The sequence below is a fragment of the Vanessa tameamea genome, chromosome 30 (genome assembly GCF_037043105.1).
Source record: "Vanessa tameamea isolate UH-Manoa-2023 chromosome 30, ilVanTame1 primary haplotype, whole genome shotgun sequence".
Classification (NCBI taxonomy): domain Eukaryota; kingdom Metazoa; phylum Arthropoda; class Insecta; order Lepidoptera; family Nymphalidae; genus Vanessa; species Vanessa tameamea.
In genome coordinates, this window is record NC_087338.1 from 3,524,404 (window position 1) to 3,544,956 (window position 20,553).

General features: G+C 33.8%; 1 protein-coding gene across 2 annotated transcripts in view; it reads left to right on the top strand.

Moving 5' to 3' along the window:
• Positions 1-20,553, top strand: part of LOC113391686 (P protein-like) — a 62,517-nt gene that overhangs the window by 1,900 nt on the left and 40,064 nt on the right. Inside the window, exon 2 of one of the 2 annotated variants that reach the window (XM_026627737.2) lies at positions 536-702. In XM_026627737.2, the coding sequence (XP_026483522.1) occupies positions 542-702 (161 nt within the window). In that variant the 5' untranslated portion in view covers positions 536-541. Of the gene's footprint in view, positions 1-535; positions 703-10,740; positions 10,843-20,553 lie in introns of those variants that run through there. The other variant, XM_026627739.2, reaches the window with a different exon arrangement.

Sequence of the window (20,553 nt, forward strand, 5' to 3'; positions counted from 1 at the left end):
GAATATATATAGTTTTGTTTTGATTTCATTTAATTGTAAACTCCAAGTCACTGCAAATAGTATTTTATTAGTTGAGTTAGAATGGGAGTTTGTCGAAAACAATTTACTTTAATTTTGTTTACGTTTTTCATTTTTATTATTAAACTGTAGTAAGTTAAGTCTCTAGAATTAATTATTTTTAATAATCTACTCATCTGGAGCTCTTCGAAATGCGACCATAACCGATTTTTTATATGCAGCTATCGTCATATAATAATCACTAGGACAAAAATCTGTTTACGCTATGATATGTAAGATATAATCATTACACTGACTGATTTATTGCCAAATTAAACAATTCCACTCTGTTGCTCTGTCACGGTCAAAACACTGAATCGAATTTGATATATTTTAGAATATAATTTTTTTGAAACAAGCTTGAACTCCAAGGCTAGACTAGACTTTTTCATGCCTAACCCTTGACAATCACCCTCTTAAAAGCGAGCGAAGTAGCGTCAACTATGTCCTACGTTAATTGTATTATTAATCTTCTCAGATTAAAATGGACATCGTACAAGACTTCACGAACTCGTCGACGGTATCTATAGTGGAATCCAGTACCGAAGAACGTCAGAAAAAGCGGTGTTTCTTCAAGAAGAATGGCGTGTTGACCATCAGTGATTCTAGTTGTGACGCTGATGTCTCCGCTTTAGATTGTGAACGGTAAGTTTTGAAGCAAATCAAATCAAAATATACTTTCTCGAGTAGACACATAAAAGGATCACCACCGGTTCGAAAAGTAGATCTTAAAGTCAAAGTTAAAAATCTTTATTCAATATAGAAGTGTTTACACTTGCTTATTGATAGTCAAAAATCTACAACCGGTTAAAAATAAAAATTTTAAATTATTAAAAATTATTATTATTATTAAAATTTATTTTAAAAATTTTAAAAAAATTAAAAATTTAACACTTCGGACCTGAGAAAAACCGGCGAAAGAAACTCAGCGGGATAATTTTTTTTTTCCATTTTGTTAACCGGCATGAAACTCAGTAATTACTCTTTTTCACCATTTTAATTACAGAGTATGTCAATGAAGTACGATAAAATGTAAATGTTTATTTATACTATCTGGAAGTAAACAAATACGAAGTCCACACTTTTTCTTAAGTTTAATATTATCTTGTATTGAGTAATATGCCTTAATTATCAATACTTTTTGACATAAGATTTAAATTTTTTAAATGTAGTAGTTGAAAATAACTCGAAAACATCGCGAACCAATTTAAGCGCCACCTGTGTTTAAAACCAATTATGTTAATTGGGGTGTAATTATTTTGTACACGTTAAACAATAATATATACTGTGTTTAACAATTACAACGTTTAAAGTTAAATTACAACTAGTCGACGTCGATGTTGTCTTAGCCTAGGTCCGACTTCACAAGGCACCCTTAGGTAGTAGTAATCTGATCCCTTAAGTGGGCTCCCATCACCTAGCTTGAGTATTTTATCTCGCCTTCATTAAATTTTTGATATCAAATAGTATACACTAGTTCAGTTAGTGAGGTTATTGAGGTTTGTCGATAACAATTTACTTTCATTTTGTTTACGTTTTTAATTTTTTTACTTATACCTACTCTTAAACTGCCGTAGTACCGCTTTCTACCGGCCGGCAATTTTTTTCCCCCCCTAAAATTAATTCTAATAATTTTAGTAAATTGCAATTAAGAATCCTCTTTATTTTTCTGCACGTCTACGGCTGGAGCTCTTCAAAATGGGATTATAACCGACTTTTTATGTGCAGCGATCGTCCCACAATCACTGGGACAAAAATCGGTTTACGCTTTTAATATTACACTTTACATTACATTAACATCCTATAAATTTCCCACTGCTGGCCTCCTCTCCCTTTGAGGAGAAGGTTTGGAGCATATTCCACCACGCTGCTCCAATGCGGGTTGGTGGAATACACATGTGGCAGAATTTCGTTGAAATTAGACACATACAGGTTTCCTCACGATGTTTTCCTTCACCGCCGAGCACGAGATGAATTATAAACACAAATTGAGCACATGAAATTCAGTGGTGCCTGTATGGGTTTGAACTCGAAATCATCGGTTAACATGCACGCGTTCTAACCACTGGGACATTTATATTAATATTATATACTTTATATTAATATTATAATTTTATATTAATATTATATACCTACTATTAATATATAAGATAAATCAATTTTATTGAATTTTCATATTATAACAATCAATTTTCAATTACCATAAAATTTACCGTTTCGTACACCGTATCACAATTAGATATGTATACAAATAATATTCTAACAAATTCGCACCGTAAGGAAAAGTTACTTTTAAAGGTCAAATCGTCAAGGTTATTTAACCGGTAACCGGTTCAAACTGGTTTACGTTTAAAAAAACATCTAAAATTTTAATACTTTGAATAATGTGTGATGTGCAAATTTTTGTATAATGAAAAATAAAATGCATTTGTTTATACATTTTTCAAATCGATATAAGTTTACTTGTGTTGTATAATTTGCTATGTTGTTATAATAATTGGCAAATCCACTTAACAACATTTATGACTTTTATCGAATGAAATAATTTTTATATAAGACTCTCAGAGACATACAGACGAAGATACTTAACTAATATTTTGACACATCTGCGCGATCGTCTCGGCTTCACTGAACTAACCGCTTCCGCATCGTCTGCCTTTTCCGTCGCTGCGACTCAATTTTAATTTTGAACAGCTTATCTAGCAACATATAAGTCAATGTAAATTTACTGTATATTCTTAGGAGTTATATAAACATAAGTAAAAAACAAATGAACTAAGTAATTTTATAGGTTCTTATTTTCCTTTAGAGGTACGGAACCCTAAAAAAAATAGCATTAAGATGCACTGTTAGTATGGCACTATGCTTTATCTAAATTTTATTCGACAATTTTTTAGTCGACAACATAGTCCTACAATCGTGACATTTCGATATTAAATCCATAAAATTCAACAACATGACAGTTCAACGGGCGGCCATGTTTGACGTTAACGGGTGCGTTCAGAAAGTGTGTTCCAAATAATAATAATTATTATACGGTAGACACGATGGAAACTTATCCACAATAAATTATAGATCAACGCTTATGAAAAAGTTAATAAGTTTTTGTTTTATGTAAACGTATTTGTTTAGTTTTATTTATTTTACCGGGTTTTCACATATAAACTAGACAGTTTACATAAAAAATGAATGCGCATTTCACAGTCGGGGCCGCCGCGGCGCTCCGAGGACGAATACTCGATTCCAATCGAAAGGAGTACATAAACAACTCTGACCTTGAAGTGACATGACAACACTGTTCGAGCTCTAAATAATCAATGGAATACATTATAGATTCGTAAGAAATGGCATTCGTATGTCGGTGGTATTTTTATCTGAACTTTGGAAGTATAGTATAAAGTAAATTGGGATAATGTTGAGATAAAGATATATTATTCAAGAACTGTTTTTATTTTTATTTTATTTATTTTAAGGACCACTAGTAGCTACTACATGTTTTAATGACAAATGTAACACAGTTAAATGAAAATAGTTAACATGTGAAGATTTTTAAAGTAGCCACAACAATTACAATATTTGTTTTAAAAATACATTAACACGTAATTATAGCAACATGAGTAGAAAGATTTAAAAAAAAAAAAAAAAGTTAAAATTGATAAAAATTAAAGACATAATAAAAATTAAACATGCACTTAATAAAATTAAAATTAAAAACACAAATAATTTGATTTGATATAGGTACAAATTAAAATTAAATAATTCATTAAATTCATGCAAAGTTTATTGTATAATACAGCAGAACTATGAGTAAAGCGCATGGAATGTTTGTTGATTTTTACTCCTCTTTCCATTGGAATTGATTCAATACTGATCGTAAATGGATCAGCTGATGTTGAGTGATCACTGCCCATAGGTATTAACGTTGTAATACATAATAAAGATTCCTTACATCGCCAATGCGTAACCAAACTCGGATACTTTGATAATAATATGTCCCTTGTGCGTATAGTTATACTGAGTCACCCTCCAAACCGGAACACAACAATGCACAAGATAGCTTGATCTTTTTGACAGGTGTAAATTTTTATGATCGACATAACTTTGCAATGACGAACATATTATTTTCTTAATTTAATGATTTTAAATATTGTAAAAATATTTTAAAAAATACATATAATACAATAGTTCCTAAAGATTCAAGCGTTATCCGAAAATTTTAAGACTTTTTCTATTATATATTATTGCTTCAAAGTAAAATTTACATAAACACTAAAAATAATAGACGCTTGTACAATGTTACATCGGTTGGACGGTACGGACGCGATTAACAGGCAGTAACTGCTACAAATATCGATTACAAAAATCCTTATTAAAGATCATTGTTAAGTTATTGTTACGAACGGGGGTCCTTTTGTTTGGAGTCTCTTTGGCTAGTGGTTGGGGTATCTTTAGCTGACATAAGTCTTTTTAGGAAAATAAGTTAAAAAAAAATTGAATTCTAATTTGAATTACGCATTCCATCGACTGTTATATATGTTATATTTTCTGTTTCCCATCACTAGCCCATCTGTCAAAAAGATCAAGCTGTCTTGAACAGGGTATAATTATTGCTATTTGGCGGCAGAATATCTATAAAATTAAAATATTCAGGAGAGCTAGGACACTGGTTCCCTCGTGTTACGAATATCTTTAACGTCTCTCGGTATTTATTTAACGGTGTTATAGAATACTATATATGGACTTAATCATTGAAAAGTTGCCTCTATATGACTCACTTAACACTAACGTAATCATTACACGTGATAACAAAAGAAGTACGATCGTTCTGATCATCTCGTTTACCGTGATTTCGCACAATAATAAAGGATTTGTAATAAAAAACAATGACTATTAGTCGCCTCGCAACTGTAATCGCTTTATGGCATGGTTCCGTACCCAAAAAGTATAAAATTATATGTTCACGACTTGGAAAAGAAACAACGAACTGTGCTGAATCAATTTACTTTTTGGTAGGGCTTTGAGCAACCCTCTTTAGGTACCACCCACTTAGTACATATTCTATCGCTAAGAACAATATATATTACTGTGTTCCGGTTTGAAGTGAATATATAATACTGTTGCACTGATGATGTAGGGGTATTATTACATATAACTTATATCACCAGTGTCTGTGAGTGGCAGCCTACACATTTTCAATAAAAAAAAAACCACAAGTAATATTTAAAAAAAAATACCTAAGATGTTCGTGTAGGTTACACTTTGAATAATCATAGATACATTGTATAAAACTACATAAATTTTATATTGTTAATTAGAATTATTAAATTGACATTAAATGTACGTCTAGTACCTTAAGTAAATTACGTATATCTAATATTGAATTTATAATATACCAGCTTTCGCTCGCTGCTTCTCTTGCGTTTTAGGTGTCAGTGTTTTATTGGAGTTCAAGCTTGCTTCATACGACATTTCATCAAATTCGGTTCAGTATTTTATTCGTTAAAAGGTATTTATTTACGAAATAGGTAGGCGAACGGGCAAATAGACCACCTGATGGTAGGTGGTGACGCTGTAAGAAATATTAACCATTCCTTACAACGCCAATGCGCCACCAACCTTGGGAACTAAGATGTTATGTCCATTGTGCCTCTAGTGACATTGATTAACTCACCCTTTATACTAGAACACAACAATAATGAGTTTCTACTGCTGTTTGGCGGTAAAATATCTGATGAGTGGGTAGTACCTACTACCTACCCAGGCGCGCTAGTACACAGTCCTACCACCAAGTATCAGACAACAGAACAGACGGACAGATACGAGTAAGTATGATATTTATAATATTAGTAAAGATAGTCATTTTTATTATTTATTATGATAGCGACCACACAGGGGACGGGGGATACAGGGGACAAAATCTACTAACAAGTAACCACTTTATCGTAATCGAATCGAAACGTAATGATTGCCGTTTCTTTAATCTCCTATTCTTCTAACACAACGATCCATTTGCGATCGAAGTTGTATCGTTATCGAATCGAGAACGTGTCGCGACCGTTACAAATTAGTAAGATTACCCCCACCTCTATATCAGACAGGTATTCCCTCAGGTAAAAGAGGATCAGATTGATAGCGGAATTTAAATGCCTAATATTATGAAAATGGCTGCCTATGACGTCATTCACGTGTATATTTATATAAGATACATTCCTTATCTCGTAACCCTATATCTTATAATGATTAAAATTTTATCACGTACTTTATCATATATACATATAATAAAATTGGAGTGTCTGTTTGTAATATTAAAATAACTCATTTTTAATAAATGTATACATGGTACATATACTAAAATAATATTTTTTACAATTTTTGTTTGGGGGGCGTTCAAGTATTACGTAACGCAATTTGGGGGGGAGGGGGTGTCTCGTAAAACGTTACGATGCGTTAGAGGGGCGGGAGGGGGTCTTTCTTACAACACGTTACGTAACATTGTTTTTTTTAAATAAAAAATTACGGAATCAAAACTCCCAAATTGGCAACCCTTTTCATTTACGTTTTACGGGGAATCCCTCGATTGTATTAGTCTGGTCGTCATTGTTGTCCAACCTGTGGGATCTACTTCACATCTCACAAGAGTGTTCAAACGCACTGTCGTTACGTGCATGGAAGGCTGTCTTGTGTTGAATAGTCTGCATTGTGAAACTAGACTACGGCCACAGCGCCTTGCTACCAGAAGGGCGAATGAGCTTCTTTGCATTGTGCGTCGTTATGAAACATCGTCTGAGGATACTGACTGGGTCGACGAAGACGAAGTTCAGCCCAAAACCGTCTTCGTCTGCACTCCAGGTACCAGCGATGAAAGAATCTGAGTGGCTAGCAAACCCGTGGACAGAGGAGCCGTAATTTCAATCGGATTGTTTTGATAGACCTACTATACTTTGTTTTTAAACTTGTTTAGTAGTTGATTATTTTTTAATTTTGTTAAGAATACGATTTTATTTCGAGTAAAATGTTTAATTTCAGTTGGGTTTCTCTTTATAATTGCATTGCCAAAGGTTAAAAGAAAAAATGGTATATTATTTTAGGAGTATTAGTAAAAAAAGCTAAAATAGGAGATTGAAGGACGAAAACGATTGTGTGTAGAGCCAAAAATTTATAAAAAATAAACAAAATACGCAGGTTTTGTGGACTAAAAATCTCTGGTTTTATTTAGTATTATTACCGCAAAGTCAATTAAAACTATACCAAAGATAATAACTAAAACATAACTTTTTGCGACTTTAGAGTAAAAATGGTCACTTGAGTGTTACGTAACGTTTAGAGAGGAGGAGGGGGGGTACAGAAAAACGTTACGGTGCGTTACAAGGGGAGAAGGGGTGTTCAAAAATCTTCAAAAATTGCGTTACGTAATACTTGAACTCTCCCTTGTCTGTCTGTCTGTTTGTTCCAGCTTATCTCTAGAACGGCTGAACCGATTTCGACGGGACTTTCACTGGCAGATAGCAGATGTAATAAGGAGTAACGTAGGCTACTTTTATTTTAGAATTATATACAGAATAAAAATAATATCACGCTACAATATCCAAATAACTTAAATTCAAACAACGCGCACGAAGTCGCGGGCACAGCTAGTCTTTAATAAAACAAGGACCAATAACGATTAAGATATATATTCAAATTGAGATATTCTGTAAAAACTAACTCGAAAGTCACCGCTGAACACGATTGTGAAATTACATTGACTAGAGTAATTATTCTTCTGTCTGGTCTTTTAATCCTGGCTATTGCTAGGGTTTGCCTTCCAATTAAGCCTACTCCACTTTGCACGATCCATAGCGCCATCCTTCTGTAAGTTCATTGGTTCTCATGTGCTCTTTACGAAGCCCAGCCTTCGCACAGGGCCTAGTTACAGGACCAAACATATCAACGCCCTTTCTTCCGACATAGCCCTTACGTGCGACATAGCTGTACCACCTCAAAGGACGCTCTTGAAGCTTATCTACTACGTCACAAACCCTGAGACCTCGCATGAACGAGTTGCGTATGTTGTCATGTTGTCAGCCCGCGTTACGCCGTAAACCTCAGCATTTTAGACATTGGCGCTGTAAGAAATAATTACCATTCCTTACATCACACCAATGCGCCAACAACCTTGGTAGCTAAGATGTTATGTCCCTTGTGCCCGTAGTGTCGCACTGGCTCACTCACCCAAACCGGAACACAATACTAATTGCTGTTTGGCGGTAGAATATCTGATGAGTGGGTAGTATCTATCCCGACGGACTTGCACGATACTGGTAGGGCTTCGTGCAAGCCCAAAAAAATATTTAAACCGCTTTAAATTTAAACAATTGAGGTGAAATGCTTGAAATTCATGTCCTAGTTATAAATTGTACGGAACATGAAGCCCATTTCAACTCACGCTTCGCCATATAATTTTATTGCACAATCATATTTGAAATTACACCATTAAATCCAAAGACATAAAACCTATCATTATTTAGCGCTTTAGAGCGAAATTGATACCACATTAGCCATAAAGAGCTCATTTTATGAATATGTCGCTAGCAGCTAGCTTAATAAGCCATTCAATTAACGGCCTAGCCTTTTTTGCGTCGTTTAATCAACGGTCTGAATTATATTCAGCCAATACATTTACCGTTCATAGAATAAGATAATTTGCTTTTGTATCCTAAACATAAAATATTTATATTATGTAGAACATACTTTATACTTTATTGTAAACCACAGACAGAAAATAAATAAGACATGGATATAGGTTAATTAAAAGAATTGAACAATTTTGGCGACCTTATCGCTACATAGCGATCTCTTCCAAACAACCAACGGTGTATGTGATAGCTCATAGAATATGATTTGGGTGGCTTAATTATAAATGAAATATCTTGACTTAGCTCACGAGGTTGTCGACATGTGGGATGTGGATACAGCAGTTATTGTGCCGATAGTCGTTTCAGCGAATGGCCCAATGGCCAAGAGCCTCGACCAACACCTTAAGAGGCTCTCGTTAGGCAGCTGGGTCAAGGGCCTGATGCAGAAGGCAGTACTCCTCGGCACGGCGCGTATTGTGAGGAAGTTCCTCTCTCTGGGGCCCTGACCACCGGTGGCTTGGACCCTGTTCCCGCCACTGGTTGGCCTCTGTATTTTATATTTTTAAATATATTTTATATATTTTGTATTTTATATTTAAAAATGTATTATACATGAGTGAGAATAAATGAAATAACATTAATCCATAACTAACTCATAAAATACACATATTATATATCAATAAATAAATTATAATATCAATACATATCAAATTACAAGTATATAATATATATATACACTATATGCAATAAGTACGAATAAAAATGTACTATAATAGTACATCTCATGCTCGGCGGTGAAGGAAGATATCTTGAGGAAACCTGCTTGATGCTAATTTGAAAGAAATTCTGCCACATATGTATCCACCAACTCACATTGGAGCAGCGTAGTGGAATAAGCAATGGGATACATACACGCTCTTACTTAAGTTTATTACTTTTAAATAAAGTATCTTATTATGAAAATGTATTTACAAACACTTAACTCCTGAACTCTTTCCGATCGCGTCTGATTCGACGTCCCGTAGAATCGAATAAGGTGGAACGGGGAGTGCACCTGTGTACGCACACATTTGTGCATTATAATATTACACCCTCGGTCAGATGGTCATCACACTAACTGTCCGAATATTAGAGATATTTACACAATAAAATAGAGCCTTATAAAAGAGTCTAAGGCTCTAAGCACCCGTTTAGTTTGGTTTTTGTGTGCATAATTGGACATAAATCGAGCAAATTTTCACGATCACAATTATAAATAGACCTTATTCCCACTATCAAATAACATTTAAATCATTACATAGTATAAAACAAAGTCGCTTACCGCTGTCTGTCCCTATGTATGCTTAGATCTTTAAAATTACACAACGGATTTTGATGAGGTTTTTTTAATAGATAGATTGATTCAAGAGGAAGGTTTATATGTATAATACATGCCCAATATAGTAGAGAAACACTGATAATTTTAGAGGTTTCTAAAGTGATGTCGTAAATAAATACATTTTTTGCGCTTACATTGCAAACGCTGGTTGAACCCTACGAGATACATCAAAATAATGTACTACAATATTGTACACCTTTAAAAGTTCTTCAAAAAAGTCTATCTCTTAGGAATAGCCCACAACAAGCATTTTTATCCTTTACTTTTTACGAGAAATAATGGTTTATTTTCGATTTTAAGTAATACAGTATTAATCCTTAACCAATTAAGGCTAGTATCATTATAAGATACTTTTTTAATGAAAGCTTTGTCATTGCGATGCATTTTTATAAATAAACAATTGAATCAAACTGTTATTACTATATTTGTTAGTCTATTATAATAAATTAGTAACTTTATAATTAATGATTTCAAAGGAATTATTGTTATGAGCAGTATAATGCCTGAACCATTCACAAAATAACGGATAAAACATATTTAATCTACTTTTTTTAAATAATTAAAAATCATAATAACATTAAAAATAACTAGGGCACTGTTATAAGCTTTTATATTGATAAGTTCAAAATTTAGCTGAGCGTTAACTGATAAGACAAATGTTTACGAATTTCGGTTCAGTGCTCACCGCGCATGCCCGACGCGCAGACGCCATATTGGCGGCAATATTTGTTCCCGATAAAAATACAGATAAAATATTTGTAATTGTTCTAGTTGATCAGTGTTTGTTTATTGGTAAAAAGTGTTATTGTGTGTTTTTTAAATAAATAAAATAAATTAATAGTAAATTAATGAATATAAATTAAAATATTTTTATATAAATTAAATAAAAAAAATGTGTAAAAATAAAGTTTTTTAAATGTAATTAAAAAAAAAAAAGGAAATTTAAATAATTAATGATTTCAATAAATAATTATTTAATATCATAATATAAAAACTGGAAAAAAAATTAAAAAAAAGCTATATTTATAAAATCGATTCCAAGCAAACATTAAAACAAATAATTTATTAGACACCCGATACTAAATAAATGGCGTGCACGATTTCAAAAATGCTAATAAAATCGATTAGCGCCATCTACTATCTTTCGAGTAACGAATACTCGATTGTAACAAACACAATAATATTATTATTAGGTAATGACGATACAGGAAGTACAACAGAGTATTACAAATTTGTAGGGAAATTAAAACAAAAGTTTAATTGCTGTGCCATACATATTCCAGTCCAGTTATTACAAAAGCAGTTTTCTTTTATTTATTTCAATGAATGTTATAATATAAACAGTGAACCGTTGTTTTTAAACTCGATATTTGTGTAATTTTTATACGAATTACACGAATTTTATTATTGAGAAATAGTTTTTTTTAAAACTGGTGTTAGTTTTATGTTTAATTATTTTATATTAATAATATTCGTGTCTATGGTCTACTGGCAGTTCGTATTTAGGAAATTAGCAGTGTTAGCTTCGGAATGCAAGTAAGAGTTGTTATTCTAGCGTTTGAATATTCGGTCATGTCAGATCACCGTCGCGTGTATGTTTACTTACGCGCTTAAATAGTGCGTTATTTACCTGTCCAGTTGGATAATCTTTGAAATTGACGTGACGAATGATGAACGTCGACGAAACTGTTATCGGAATTTTGGAAGTAAAATTAAAGTGAATATAAGTAGTTAAGTGTAATAGTGTTGTATTATAAATAAAGATTTATTAATTATAAACTCTTAGTAGTGCACAATATAGCTGAGTTATTAGCAAATCGCATGAAATACGTAAATCTAAGGTTTGTTTATTTTTATTCCTACTTCCATTGGAATAGGCTATATATACATTTATAATTTTTATGTCATCGGTAGGCAGACGGGCGTTTTACGGGCTGGCATAGCGGGCGCGACTAGTGCAGTTTCTTTTTTTCCTGCCTCAATGGCCGTCTACGCTTGGGACTGTTTAATATAAAAAAAACAGCACGATACGATTAGTAGGCGCGGTGTATCAAAGCGATCGAGCAATAAATATATACAATAAAACTGTCCAAATTCCGTGCCAGTATAGAATGTACTTGTTGATAAATAAATTCATTTATTCACAAACATGTATGCGAAATATTTAAAAAGCTAGACAGACTATAAACAATACCATGTCACGGACGCTCTGACTCAGCATGATATGGAAAAATTCCATAACGATGGTTTTTCTGCTAGGGCCCCAGTAAAGCCCTATATAGAGAAACTTGAAGTTGTCATATAATATATAATAATTACAAGGTGAAACTAACGAGAATATTTCCTATATTTTAATGTACTTTAAGTCAAATCAACGCTGATCCGTCCCGGCTTCGAACGGCCATTTGATAATAAAGAAATTGCTATGATGTAAATAATTTGTACCATATCGCACTATGCAATAAATTAGCTATCCAACAGTGTTTTTTTTTAATGTGTTCATTAGTCTGTCGTTAACCCCCCTACACATACATATCAATATCGCAAATCAAAGTCAAATCCAGTTCAAATAGGAATAAAGATAAACAAACCATAGATTTACGTATTTCATGCGATTTGTTAATAACTCAGCTATACACAACTAAGAGTTAATGATTAATATATCATAATTCATAATACAAAACTATTACACTTAACTAGTAATATCCACTTTAATTTTACTTCCAAAATTCCGATAACGGTGTTGTCGACGTTCAAAACGCCATGTTTTCGCAAATCCATAGTGAATATCATAGATTAATCAAGCTCTCGACGAATATCGCGTCAATTTGCTGTCAAATGTTTTTCGTTTTGTTATTCTCCTCTTGTGGTCGGAATAGAGTATATATTAGCATAGAATTTTCGAGTGACAGCAGAGATAAATAGATAAATAAACAACTTCGACCTTGAACTGTCATGACATGATTGGTCGAGATTAGATTCGGGGGGAAATGAGCGGCACCGAAGTCGCTATCGGAACCTTTTGAAAAAGTAAAAGATATGAGTACTAAGGTAGAAAAATTATATTATAAATAACGTGAGCATAACATAGCAGAGCTGTTAGTCTGGAATATTTGAATCTAAGGTTTAAGTAATCAGTGTAATCACAGGCAGAAGTTATATAACATCTTAGTTCCCAAGGTTGGTGGCGCATAGGTGATGGAAGGAATGGTTAATATTTCTTACAGCGCCTTTGTCTATGGGCGGTGGTGACCACTTACCATCAGGTGGCCCATATGCCCGTCCGCCAGCCAATGCCATAAAAAAAAAAATATATATATAGGTATAACATTAGCAAGCTTCCAAGCCGATGGGAATTTACCGGTTTCAAAGGATGTTTCAAAGATTATTTTTAATGGCAACGTTAAATTCTTGTAAGTTCTTTTAATGAAAAGAGAAGGAATCCCATCAGGCCCAGCCCCTTTATGAGGGTCAATTTTCTTTAGAGTATTGTGAATGATACGTTCGTTAAATTTTATAGAGCCTAAAGAGAACTGGGATAAAAGTCCTGTTGTTTAAATTGAATTTGATTCTTATTAAGTATATTTTTAGAAAAGACCGAAGAAATTTTTTGTTTAAAAAGATTACAAATATCTTTGCCAGCTTCAGCTATAATAGTACTGAAAGACATTTTCATTTTACTGGGAATATTCGAAGATGTTCCACGTGTAGTCTTAACAAAGGACCAAAACTTACGCGGGTTACTGCAAACAACCGATTCTATTCCGTTTGTATAGTTGGTATAACGATTTTTCATCACTTTGTATATGCGAGAGTTTAATAACTTAAGCTCAAGAAAGTCACGCGGATTATTGTATTTTTTTAATTTTAATCTTACTTTTTCTTTTTCAGTAATTATTTTTATTAGAGTAGTGGAAATTAATGCTGGATATTTACGATTTCTAGGTTTTGTTATAGGGATATGATTATTAATAACACTTTTTATGATCTCATAAAAAACTGATACCATGACATCAACATCACCAGCAGTTGACCTCAACTCAGACTCCCAATTTATTTCTTTTAATTTGTCATTGACTATCGTATAATTAGATTTTTTGAAATTGTGCCTCTAACTGTATTACTGCATTAGTTCTAGTTGTATCTCTAAAGGGGGATGATGGGAGTCCACTTTGGTTAGTGTGTCCAGGCTACTGTCGACCCTGAAACCAGAGAAATTACTAAATACCAAATCAAGTATTCTGCTATTATAGTTATTTACGTGATTAAATTGAGATAAATGATTCAAGGCCATAAAATCCACTAACATAAAATCTAAACGTTTTGTACTATTGCTAGGAACTGAATTTCTTTCATTTGACTTGAAAATCCAGTTTATAAAACCCAAATTAAAATCTCATAATATAAGAGTTTCACATAAATTACTTTTCATTACTCTACTTATGTTATTTAAGATTAATTCTTAATTATTAGATGTTACAGGTGGTGGCGAATACAATAAACAGAATAGTACATTTTTAGGTACACCATTTACACTTAAGCGAACTGATATCCATAAATCCTCATTATTGCATTCCAGGCGTTTGACTCGTTGAGATTGTAAATTTTTTGATACCGCGAATAAGACCACCCCCTCTATGTCCAAGTTATGAAGTTGTTAATCTGTCTCTTCTGTAAATTGTATATCTATCAGTGAGAATTTCTTTATCATTGATTGAATCGTCCAACCAAGTTTCAGTTAACGCCATCATTTCGTAGTTGTTTCTCAGAGAAGCCACCTTTATATCTGGTAGCTTGGTTTTCAAACCACGGACATTTTGATAATAAATTGTGAATGAGATTTTTTAATTTACGGACTTAAACTCTATTTTTTTTTTAATTAAATATGGTCTAAGGTCTCAATGCTACGAATTTGTTTAGCTGGTGATGTGTCATTTTTCCGAATAAAGATACGTTCATTACGCACCCATACATACTTTATAAGCTTCTCCCGCGCTACTTGTGTGCGGGCATGTAGATACTTAAGGTGTGGTGGTAAGTGTTCCGACGAAGGTTTTGAAAATGGATGTGGATGGATATAGAGGTAGGGGACGACCCAAGAAACGGTGGATGGATTGTGTGAAAGACGATAGGGTTAGAAAGAATGTTACTAGTGAGATGACGTCCGACAGAGAAGTATGGAAGAAGAAGACATGCTGCGCCGACCCCAAGTAAAATTGGGATAAGGGCAGGAGGATTATGGTAAGTGTTCCGACACATATACAGCCAATATCTTGGATCCGAAACCTAGGTGGCCAGTATGTAATCTATCCTCTGGGTTAGATTTATTAAACCTTGAAACGGCGGCTAATATCTCATCTCTCGCTCTAGTACTACTAAGCTTTGCAATAATAGCGCGAGGCCGACTGCTGGTATCATCCATTTTTCTCACTCTTACACAGCTAATAATATCGTTATCTCCCAACGGAAATGAAACAGGAGACGTGAGTTGTTTCATTACAGACAGTAAGTTCTCCGATTCTCTCAGGCACCCCATTTACCTTTAAATTATTTTCACGAGTGTGTTGCTCTAAAGATGTTAAACGATTAGATAAATCAGAAATCATCCCTGATAGTTTAACGTTTTCCTGAGCTAGTGCAATTATTTTATTTTCATAGGTTTTGAGATCAGTTTTAATTTTATCGTAATCAGCACTTATGATTTCTATCGTAGATTTCGATTCCCTAAACATACTCAATTCGCTTTTTAACATAAACATAAACATAACATAATCAGCCTGTAAATTTCCCACTGCTGGGCTAAGGCCTCCTCTCCCGTTGAGGAGAAGGTATGGAGTATATTCCACCACGCTGCTCCAATGCGGGTTGGTGGAATACACATGTGGCAGAATTTCGTTGAAATTACACACATGCAGGTTTCCTCACGATGTTTCCCTTCACCGCCGAGCACGAGATGAATAATAAACGCAAATTAAGCACATGAAAATTCAGTGGTGCCTGCCTGGGTTTGAACCCGAAATCATCGGTTAAGATGCACGCGTTCTAACCACTGGGCCATCTCGGCTCTCAATTCGCTTTTTATCGAATCAAATTCTATTGAGAAATATGACTTAACTGCACTTTGAATCTCACGTCTGAGTAGAGCCATCAAATTTTCAATGTCGCTTATCGGTGTAATCACGCATGATTCGGTTATATCTTTAAAGGAATGTTCCGAAACAGATCTGCTAGTCGTCTGATGGCCCCTACGCATAGAAATGTTAGAAGATTCGAAATGTTCAATATCCACTTGCTCAGCCGTACGGATAGGGGTATTAGTGTTATCCCCTTTTGGTAATTTATTTTTACACTCGTGACATATCCACAGTCTTTTTTTGGCGGCACCCGTCACAGCAAAAGTTTTTTCTGATATGTTTGCGCATGTTAAGTCGAGACGCAACCGGCACGATGAACAGCATATGAATTATTCGTCTTTTATTTCTTTTAAACAACCTGAACATATTTTAGAAGTACTAGACATGGTTGAAAAATTTATATTATTATTATTTTTAATTCTACTATATATTAATATTCTAAAAATTTGCGGGTATTCGTATTCCAATTGTGAAAATACAATATTGTCTTGGCATTTGTTTAAAACGACCGTTATCATCAAACGTAACAAAGCTTGCTACCTGATCAATACTCGTGATCAAAACGTTGCAAGCGCCATGCATATCACGTCGCTTACGCGTTTTAAACGAAAACTTGCGTCACCACACTTTTTTTTAATTGTTTGTTTTAGTTTTTGTTTTAAAGATCAAGCACTAAATCACATTCCGCTTAAAATTTATAATCAATATACTGTCAAACACTAGGTCAAGCACCAAGAACAATTTAAAGTTCGATAAAAACAAAAAAATTACTGTTAAATTTAATTTTTAACGGAGCACAATCATAGAATGTATTGCTTGTCAAATGTCGATATTGTATATATATTGCTTATATATAAATTAACCCATTTAAAAAGCCATTAGTGTCAATTTCATCAACGCATTCCTGATATACTTTACTTACGGTTAGATAATCATTATTGTAATAGCGTAATTTTAACTTCTAAATATTGTTTACATCCGTTCAATGATAAGACTAATTTTGCTAGTGGTTGACCTTGAGCAAAATTTGCCTGAGTTAACGTAATTATATTTTCTAATCTAATATATAAAACCGCATTTAGATTTACTTGTCGATACGTATTTGTGCAATTTGTGTGTGTTTATATAGATACCACCCAGCAGCAGTCCCAAGCGGCACTAGTTCTGTTCCGGTTTAAAGGTGACCGAGCCAGTGTGACCATGGGGACATAACATGTATGCTCCCAAGGTTGGTGGCGCATTGGCGATGAAAGGATTGGTTAATATTTCTCACATCGCCAATGTTTATTCGCAGTGGTGACCATTTGCTCGTTAGATCAGCATTTTTTTTTTTTTAGCATTAGCAGCCTGTAAATTTCCCACTGCTGGGCTAAAGGCCTCCTCTCCCTTTGAGGAGAAGGTTTGGAGCATATTCCACCAAGCTGCTCCAATGCGGGTTGGCGGAATACACATGTGGCAGAATTTCGTTGAAATTAGACACATGCAGGTTTCCTCACGATGTTTTCCTTCACCGCCGAGCACGAGATGAGATAAACACACATTAAGTACAATAAAAATTCAGTGGTGCCTGCCTGGTTTGAACCCGAAATCATCGGGTAAGATGCACGCGTTCTAACCACTGGGCCATCTCGTTAGATTAACAGTTTTATATTTGAAAAAAATAGTGGGATTATTTATTCTATTATCTTATATATTAATAGCGAAGCCGATTTTCGTCCCAGTGATTGTGGGACGATAGCTGAACATAAAAAATCGGTTACGGTCTCATTTTGAGCTCCAGCCGTAGATCTGCAGAATATTAAAGAGGATTGCAATTTACTGAATTGTTACGATTTAACAAGGAATTAATTTTAGAAAGCGGAAAAAAGTTACTGATCACAAAAATTTAAGTAAATTGTTGTCGACAAACGCTAATTCTAACTGAGCTAATGTTATACTAATTGACATTAAAAGTTTCATTTAAATAATGTTTCATAATTTTGGCGCCAAACGTGGATGAGTGACTTGCAGTTTACAATGAAATGAAATCATATTAACACCTGCCATAGGTTGCGAAATTCCAAAAAACTTTTGAATAAACGCGATGTTTCGCGGTAGACTCTCTAGAATCTTTTATAGAGATTTGTATATGTGGGGGATTATTATAACCTTAACATCATACCAAATGACACTTTGTATTAATTCATACATTCATTCACTCAACGTAGTCGTTATTTAATTTTTTGATATTAATTAATGTTATATTCATCAACCGTGTAACTTAACATCAGTAGTCAATATTGCCGTAAACTTACGTTCTATACCGAGGTACTTCAATGGTCGGAGCTATACCGATACTTTTGCTCCTCTATATATTAGTAGATCTTATTATATATATTATACAATTAGGGGATAGGAGAGTAAGAGAGACAGAAAATATTTTTTGGAAAAAATAACAGCATTGTAATTAATATACATATATTTGAAAAGAGTTTGGACTATACGTGTTTAATGCCGTTTCTTCTCGCCAGAGGCTGCTTGCTACGATAATAGTGTCTAAATATCGATGCAAATATGCTTTAGTTTTTATATAAGATTTTAAATTAACATGGTTATTTTTATTACTAACAGTATTTAAAACGGGATATTTACCACGTTTTTTATTTTTATTTGGTGGAGCTCGATATTTCGACATTATCTACGAATGTCTTGTTCACGACACTCACGAGACGCTTTAGTTTTTGTTTTTTTTTTTTTTTAAATATAAATACATACAATTCGAATTTCGAAATAAATGTCGATGGATTAAATCAAACCTACACTACAGCACTCACTTTACGTTTGTCAGATTTAATGACGTCTATGGTGAATCGAACATAGCTTTAATTAAAAAAAATAAAAAAATGACGGTCTATGAATTCCAAAATACATTTTCAAATTAGTAGTTTCCAAACTAGTAATTAACGGGATAAACGCATTCCAACCCCCATTATAGTACTACTTAAGATTAAAAGAAACGCTACAAATTATACGTAGTGTTTATTGGTAGGTATTACTGAAAAGTACTGACAAGAGTCTAGTCAGTCCGAATATATATCTTGTAAAACAACTTGTAGCACGTTTTGGGGATAATAATGCTACCTGAAGCCGCCTCTCTCCCTTCCACTCTCCACACCCTTGTAAAGTCAATATATCTACCAAGATAAATTTACGGTAAAAATCATACATTACGTTTGCGTTGAGGTGCTTCAATGTTAGATTAGGTTAACAAGCAATAAACTAAAAATAACATTTATAGCGGAAAAAACACTTTAGCGCAATTCATTATAAAATCTAGCGTTACGGTCAAATGAAACAATGCAAGGGCTCAATTACGTAATGAAAATTAAAAAAAATACCTGTCTGTAAACCGGCGAATGTAATACATCTCTATCTCTTTCCTTCCTCTTTGTCTCTTTCTATTATAGATAAACTTATTATCTTGTGAAATGCCATATATAATATACAATGTCATATATTATATACATATATAAAATAGAGTAGATATGGAGCATGGGATTGGATTTGGTGGCATTACCGTCTTTACCATAGGGCACATGGGGCACGTGCCCCCATCCTGAGAGGGCCACGAAGAACCAACAATTTACTAAATGAAACCAAAAAATATCTAGCAAAAGGGCCCCAAATTCATGGGTGGTCAAATGCCCCAGTATAGCTTGAGACGGCTCTGATTGGTGGAGGAGACTGTCACGCTGCTTTCCGCCACGGCAAACAAGTCTATCCCAACCACAACAGGACAAAATCCAAATGGATTTGCGAAAGAATGGCATTTTGAACGTCGACGAAACTGTTACACGAACTTTGAAAGTAAAATTAAAAGTAAATCTGAGTAGTTTAGTGGAATAGTGTTGTTTTCCAAAATAAAGATATATTAGTCGAGAACTGTTAGTATTGCACAATATCTCTGAACCATTAGAAAATCGCGTGGCGTACATAAATCTAAGGTTTGCTTATCTTTATTCCTCCTTCGATTGGAATAGACTATGTGGTACTCTTGGATGCTCTTCAGGATGAGCAAATAGGTGTTGCTCATCAATAATACAAATATAAGATTCATTCAAATTGACTCTGTTCCCTCATTAAAGTAAACTCATTGTTTAACACCTTTGCAATATTGAAATAAAAATGGCGTTGAATATATGTGAGGTTAACTATTAACACCAATTATCCAAATAAACATTTTGAAGTCGTTAATTGTTAGGTCACGCTGGTTACGTAAATACATAATAGATTTTTTGTGATCCTGCCTGGATTTCTTCCATGTTCATATTAAGAACAGTCAGTTGCGTCAGGTGTGCAAAACAGTTGCAATCTCTATTTCTGAACATAC